The 7,315-nt window shown below is 30.1% G+C and overlaps 1 protein-coding gene across 1 annotated transcript; it reads right to left on the bottom strand.

The window, feature by feature from the left end:
* Window positions 1–3,736: 3,736 nt before the first annotated feature.
* Window positions 3,737–6,853, bottom strand: LOC144553811 (agamous-like MADS-box protein AGL104). The gene is made up of 9 exons (XM_078302004.1): window positions 6,675–6,853; window positions 6,221–6,286; window positions 6,083–6,107; window positions 5,732–5,790; window positions 5,330–5,351; window positions 5,114–5,175; window positions 4,893–4,995; window positions 4,540–4,608; window positions 3,737–3,871 (listed from the first exon to the last, which is right to left on the bottom strand). The coding sequence occupies exons 1-9, from the start codon at window positions 6,851–6,853 to the stop codon at window positions 3,737–3,739; spliced, it is 720 nt and encodes a 239-aa protein (XP_078158130.1).
* Window positions 6,854–7,315: the final 462 nt, after the last annotated feature.

Genomic DNA, 7,315 nt, shown 5'->3' with positions numbered 1-7,315 from the left:
TTTCATGTTGGTTTGTTATTTAATTTATGATTATCTTTTGATATTTTTTCCCCATTTAAGAGGGAACTTACCATTTTAAAGTGTGACAAAATTAATTGAACTTTGTAACTGATTTTCACATAATGCCTGTAAGAAAAAAAGAAAAAAGTAATAGAAACTGAGCCATGCAATAACCTTGAGAGATGAATGGAAAGAACCATTTTTTATTCATAGAAAAGTTTCAACATCGGCAGGAATGTGGTGGAAAAGGAACATGAGATGTTTCTCAAATAAGAGAACCGTTTAATCAATGATATGATCCTTAATATATATTTATGGTTACAAAATGATTAGAGTTCTTATCTATATAATCGAATTCTGTTTTATGCTTGTATCAATCTCCGCTAGCTAGTTAGATTTTTTGTATAGGAGATAGGCGGAGTTGTATTTACTTCTCTTAAAAATATATGTACATAAACTTCTTTATCAATATATTTTTTAGTGGCACCTTTCCGCTAACCATTAAAAAAAATGATTCAACAAACATGGAGTCAGAGTACTCTGGCTCTTAATAAATTTAAAAATAAGCAATATATTAAATTATTTTTAATTCCCTAGAAATTGAGAAATTCCGAAAGAATTAACCATGCATATAAATTCAAAGTTTATCTAAGTTTTCCGATTTTCTCTGCTGCTGGGCCATTGGTTTCAATTCAACTATGCATATATATGCAGTATAAGACCAGTTTACATAAATCAAATATAGTTTTAAAGAAAAGAATAGTACATTAATGTAATTCACATGCGCATGCGTACCCATTTAGACAAATCAGGGTGGAACTAGAAAATATAAATAGAGAGGGCTAATTTATAAAATATAACATGTGGAAAAGACAAAAATAGTATAGTTAGTGGGATTAGAAAACGTTTAAAAATGGTGTCATAAGAAAACGTGAACATAAGTAGAAATTAGTGGAAATGAGTAAATAATATTGAGGAGGATTAAATTCATCTTGATGACAAATTATCCACATTAGTACACTTTTACAAGCTCTTGATGACAACCAAAGCAAAGTTGAAATGTCATAATTTTTTACACGTGCCTATATAAAATAATGTAGATTTTATCTAATGGTTTTATTTTGATTTTTAAATTTTAAATTTTGAGTTGTTAAAGTTGTAAAAAATAGAGAATGGAGGCACAAAAAATGAGGTATTTTAACCCTCAATAATAATAACAAAGAGGAAAGAGAAAAAAAATAAGGGCGTTTACGCAACAAAACATTTATGAAGTTGGATTTCAATTTAATACAATTCAACAAAGATAATTTTCAGTTGAACTTAATTTGTTAATCAGAATCAAAATAAAAAGAATTGAATTCATCTCTAATTATTTATTGGAAAGTAATTTCACTTTAAAAAAAAGTGACATTTTTCTGTTTGTTATTATTTGTTAAATAAATACAATAAATGTCTTCCTAAGTGCTTGTTCTAAGCCAAATATCATCAGCATATTTTTCTGACAAGTTATCATGTTTGACCACCAGTAACAAGCCATTCCATGTTGCGGCGGCTGCTGGGAGTACTGTTGTGCTCGTTGTGGTGGGACCTGCAGTTGTTTTCCTCCTTACTGTCGGCCCCACATTCCAGTGTCAATTCTTGGTTGTGGTCCACGTCTTGTATCGGTAACTTTGTGTTCATATTTATGAAAGTGGAGTTGAATCAAGCATTTAATTAGTAGCATGTATCACAGTTGGAAAGAAAGACCAATTTATTAAAAAATGAACAAATGTATATCACATGTAACAATTTCTAATAGTGCGGCTAATCTGCATAACTGAAATTCAGAATTTATCATTTAGGTCCTCCTTAAAATCTATGTAAAGATGTTAATGAAATATTATCATGACCCATCCCTTTATATTTTGTTGATAAGACATATTACCTCATTGCTCCCTCATTAGACAGCTTTAACAAAGAGATAATTTTATTTTTAACAGCCTTTATTCAAATTATCCATTTTAATGCATATATAAACCAAACTGTTGTAATCAATCCAAAACACAATTCCAGTTATTTAGAATGATACCTGCATGCTTAATGAAGGAGGGGCACCACGAATCGAAGAACGATGCCTGGAGTTTAGTTTTTGCTGAGAACAAAACCAAAAAGAGAAACATTTATCAGGCTTACAATTTATGAATTGCTGCACTTTTAAATATGCATACACCAATATATAACTAATAAAAAGGACTAGATTCTGAAGTAGACCAATTTAACAAATATCTGACGGGCGCCGTTGCTCTATCAGAAACTATACCTGAACAGATGAAAATGCTTCTTGGAACTTTGTAACAGCAAAACGGGCTTGAAGTTCCTTATTACAAAAGTTGGTACGGTGAATCCCAGAACCTTTCATGGATTCAATTTGGTGCGGGTACGACATCATAAATTTAAAAAAAAAGTGCGGGTATGATTATTTAAAAATAATTAATTTATCATTTACATTGTTTACTATATAGATATAAATACTTGTGTTCTTTGGACTACATACTTCAAAATTTGACAATTAATATTAAAAAAAAAGTTACAGATCTGAAGTACAGTTATGACAGTTTGGTACCTACAAACAGTTATGGCAGTTTTGGTGCGGGCACTCATATCAGCTTCCTTCTTTATATAATAGTGCAGATCTAGTATACACGAATTCTAAAACAGATCAAATGATTGAGATTCATTAACTTAAAAGATTTGTATGGCTACATGGATTTTTTTTTGTTGTTTTATATCAAATTAAAGGTATTGAAGACTAGTTTCAAGATAACATAATTTTGATTCATCACACAGTGTAAAATTCGGCTACATGGATCAAATAGTCTAAAATTTGATTTAGACCAAACGGTTACATGGATTTTGTTGTTCTTTTATATCAAATTAAAGGTATTGAAGACTAGTTTCAAGATAACATAATTTTATATACAAAAATATTACATATTTGTACAGTTTTAACGATTAATTGACAAAGGTCAGAATAGGTTGAAAATCTAGTGTGCAGTCTCAATTTTTTACCATATTTAAAATTCGATTGAGAGGAAATGACTGCATGGAATTTTGTGTTCTTCTTATCAAATTAAAGGTATGGAATTATAGTTTTCAGAATAATTCCAATGAGCAGTCCCAATTTTTGACCATATTCTAAATTTGATTTAGAGAAAATGGGTACATGGATTTTTGTGTTATTTATACCAAATGAAAGATATGGAAGTATAGTTTTCAGATAATATAATTTCTCTACACAAAAATATTATAGATTTGTACAATTTAAACGATTAATTAACAAAGGTTAGAATTAATAGCTTGAAATTCCAGTGAGCAGTCCCAGCTTTTTGCTATATTCAAAATTCGATTTAGAAAAAATGGCTACATGGATTTTTGTATTCCTAATATAAAATTGATGGTATTGAAATCTATTTTTCAGATAATCTCTATACATGTAGGTCTGAAATTATTGATTTATGTTACGTAACATAAGGCATTAGGTCTATTTACCATTATGGAAATTATTGTCGCACCTCCGGAGTGAATACTAGATTATCCTCTGAAATTGGGTCAGACATTAGGTCTGAAGCCTCGACCATAATCTCCTCTGAAATTGTCTATAAATTGTCTATAAATCATTTGTATCACAAGCGTGTACAAGTCCATAAATTTTGAAAATAAGAAGAGGTAAATTGACCCCCATTCCTTATACTTCCCTCTACCCCTTCGCATCTTCATTAATTAGATAAGACAAAAAGTTCATTTCTTCCATTGAAAATTGTACTCCATGAAGTGAAACTCCTCCATGTTGCGGCGGCTGCTGGATATACTGTTGTCCTTGTTGTGGTGGGACCTGCAGTCGTTATTGGTAACTTTGTGTTCATATTCTTGAAAGTGGAGTTAAATCAAGAATTTAATTAGTAGCATGTATCACAGTTGGAAAGAAAGACCAATGTATTAAAAAATGAACAAATGTATATCACATGTAACAATTTCTAATACTGCGGCTAATCAGCATAACTGAAATTCAGAATTTATCATTTAGGTCCTCCTTAAAATCTATGTAAAGATGTTAATGAAATATTATCATGACCCATCCCTTTATATTTTGTTGATAAGACATATAACCTCATTGCTCCCTCATTAGACAGCTTTAACAAAGAGGTAATTTTATTTTTAACAGCCTTTATTCAAATTATCCATTTTAATGCATATATAAACCAAACTAATGGAATAAATCCAAAACACAATTCCAGTTATTTAGAATGATACCAATCCAAGCAGAACAAGGTTAAAATAATATAAAATGTTTTTCACTAGTGATTCCCTGGTTAAATTACCAGAACTGCTGAAAAATTAAGATATATAAACTACAATAAAATGCTAACAGTATTAACTGTAGTAGACCACTTTAGCAAAGAGATAAATTTATTTTTACAGCTTCTATTAATTCAAATTAGCCATTTTAAGGAATGCCCAAACTCAAAACCAATCAAATGTACGTAATTACTTAAAATATACCTGCACGCTCAGTGAAGGATTCGTACCGGGAGTCAAATTATAAGAACCATGCACCAACATAAGTTCTTCCTGGAAACGAACAAAAAAATAGAAATATTTATCATCCTTATAATTTATTGAATTTCCGCACTGTTGAATATGTAGTCTCCAACATTTTCATCTCAACGTTGCGTTTTTATTGAAGTTCTGGCTGCCACCCACCAAATCAGGAATAATAAATGGTATGAGCCTATGTTAGTTTTATTTAGAAGTGTTCAAGTATAGTAACTTACAATTTTTTCCAACAATATCCAAAAACAAGCCAAGAAAAAGAAATGAAAAATTCAAATTATTTTTCTAAAAAAATTAGCAACCTTTCTTTTAGCAATCATAATGAGAGCATTCTCATGCAATCGATTAATAATCTCCTTATGCTCTTGCTCTGAGTTCAGTGTTCCCATGGTGGGATCCAACATTCTGCAAATACACACAAGCAAGTTGAGTAATATCAAACCCTTCAAATTGTGGACAAAAATCCCAAATCAAATATCTGTAAATAAAAAAAGATTGCATGGAATAAGACTTCCTTTCGTACCTCTCTTGTTCCTGGAGCAACATGAGCTTACTTTGGAGCTCTATAATCTCTCTATTGACTTCCTAAGTTAATGAAAACAGTCTTCTCATTAGTAATATAGATGTTTAATAAGATAATCTTTAATGAGAAATATCCAAAGAATTTCTTTTCAAAATCAAAATCATAGGATAATACTACAAGATAATTAACAATAAAATTAATTGATATGCCTTGTACCTCTCTTTGAGGTGCATCAGAGCTATTCAATGTACATCCACAATTCCACATGGAGATCAGAAAATTAAAAATAAAACTATTAGATATAAAGCAGATATAAACCTTGTTCCTAACAACAATGTCTAGAAGTACTCAAATCAGGCATCTTTCTACTATATTTTTATCATTGTATTCTTTTTCTTCTTAAAACTTTATCAGACATGCTCATTTTTATCATGGTATTATTTTTTCTTCTCAAAACTCTAACCAACAAAAATATCAAAATTTTGGAATGCTGCTAAAAGATATTGAATATTTCAGATGTTTAGGGATTTTTTTTTTCTTGTTGAATATATATTTTGTTTTGTGGTACATTAATTTTAATCATACGATGTAAAGAACTAATTAAGAATGCTTATGTACCCTTGTTGGTCGGCCACGTCATCTGGTCCAGCAGCTATATTGATCCTATCAATGATTTCCTACAGAAAGATTTAATTGAATGTCAGATAAAAGAAAATTTTGAAATAAATTGCAGCAAAGGATTGATAAAATGCTTTCCTCTCTTTTGCATTGCTATTTGGTTCTTTAGTTAGGTTTAACTGTACTATAATGAGAGATCAATCAATCGTTGAGCATGAATATCTTGCCGATTAAACCAAAGAGAAGCTGATCCCGACGATTAGATTCAAAATTACAACTTTTAGCAGATAAATTTAAGTTCATGTGAGCTCCTAGAAATGAAGAAAAGAGATCAGCTGAGAAGAATTGTACCTGAGAAGTTTGCAAACAGACAAACCTACACAGGAATAAAAGGAAATTAAGAAGAAGACAAAAATATTAGCAAACTGGAAATTAAATTCAACTTGTAAGTTGAGACAAATGATGTAGGGTTTGGTTGCAGATGCATACTTTTCCCACTCATTCACTGGCATATTATGAATGTCCTGTATGAATTCTTGAAGCACCGTCTCTATCCTACAAAGATAAAATGAAAATTACAAAACCTAAGTGTCAAATGAAATTCCGTATTTGTTGTTTGTTTGGAACTGCCAATCCCTTGAAATTAGAAAATAAATAAACTTTCTTCTGACATATTAGGAATGCTTTCTTTAAATAGAATCTATTGAAATTCCAATTTCAATTAGTTGACTTTTTACCAATTACTTGGATTTCAACAGTTTGGATTCGTAATTTGAAGTTAATCCAATAGTTTTTTTGAGGTGTGCTCACCAATCTCTCTTGGTGAGCACATCACACCCTAATTTTGCTCGAAAAGAAGTATATTCTTGTGTGTCAAAGTTTCAAAAAAATTATAGTTATAATAATGAAATAAGAAATGATTAGAAGAAAAGAAAAATAATACTTTGGTTGGTTGGAGTAATGCTTGAGTTTGCCATTAGGCGAGAACATAATCAATCCAACATCAACGTCACATAAAATGGAGAGCTCTGAGACTTTCTTTTGGAGACCTTTGCTTCTCTTAGCGTATCTCTCCTGCCGCTCTTTCTTTGACTCCCTCTTTTGAATCTGTCTTCTCACCATTACTGATTTCGTTGGTTTATTTTTTTGCAAAAGAAGAATGCCTGAGAAAATATGGATGAATTAAATGATACAAAGAGAGAGGATTCAATTTAATGAGATATATAAGAAAATGGGGGGGGTATATATATACATGTAAACAACTAAAAAAGGCTACCGACTTATACTCTGATTATAACTATTCTAAATATGGTAACTCCAGTAAATATAATAATAAATGGAGGAGTATATATATACATGTAAACAACTAAAAAAGTCTACCGACTTATACTCTGATTATAACTATTTTAAATATGGTAACTCCCGTAAATATAATAATAAGACAATATATATATATATATATATATATATATAGGACTTCATATATATGTTAAAAATGGAAACCTTTTTCAATTTTTTATTTTTTTGTTAAATTTTGATAAAAATACTATAAAAAGTATAAAAAATTATGAGAGGGTGAAAAAT

Source organism: Carex rostrata, chromosome 5 (assembly GCF_964058835.1).
Source record: "Carex rostrata chromosome 5, lpCarRost1.2, whole genome shotgun sequence".
Taxonomy (NCBI): domain Eukaryota; kingdom Viridiplantae; phylum Streptophyta; class Magnoliopsida; order Poales; family Cyperaceae; genus Carex; species Carex rostrata.
This window is presented reverse-complemented; position numbering and strand designations above follow the sequence as displayed.

Excerpts from the sequence above, each read along its gene's own strand:
- LOC144553811 (XM_078302004.1), bottom strand. The coding sequence starts at position 6,853 with ATGGTGAGAAGACAGATTCAAAAGAGGGAGTCAAAGAAAGAGCGGCAG. Across the intron at positions 4,996-5,113 it reads TTGCTCCAGGAACAAGAGAG|AATGTTGGATCCCACCATGG; the intron begins GTACGAAAGGAA and ends GTGTATTTGCAG. Across the intron at positions 3,872-4,539 it reads ATCCTTCACTGAGCGTGCAG|GTCCCACCACAACAAGGACA; the intron begins GTATATTTTAAG and ends TAACGACTGCAG.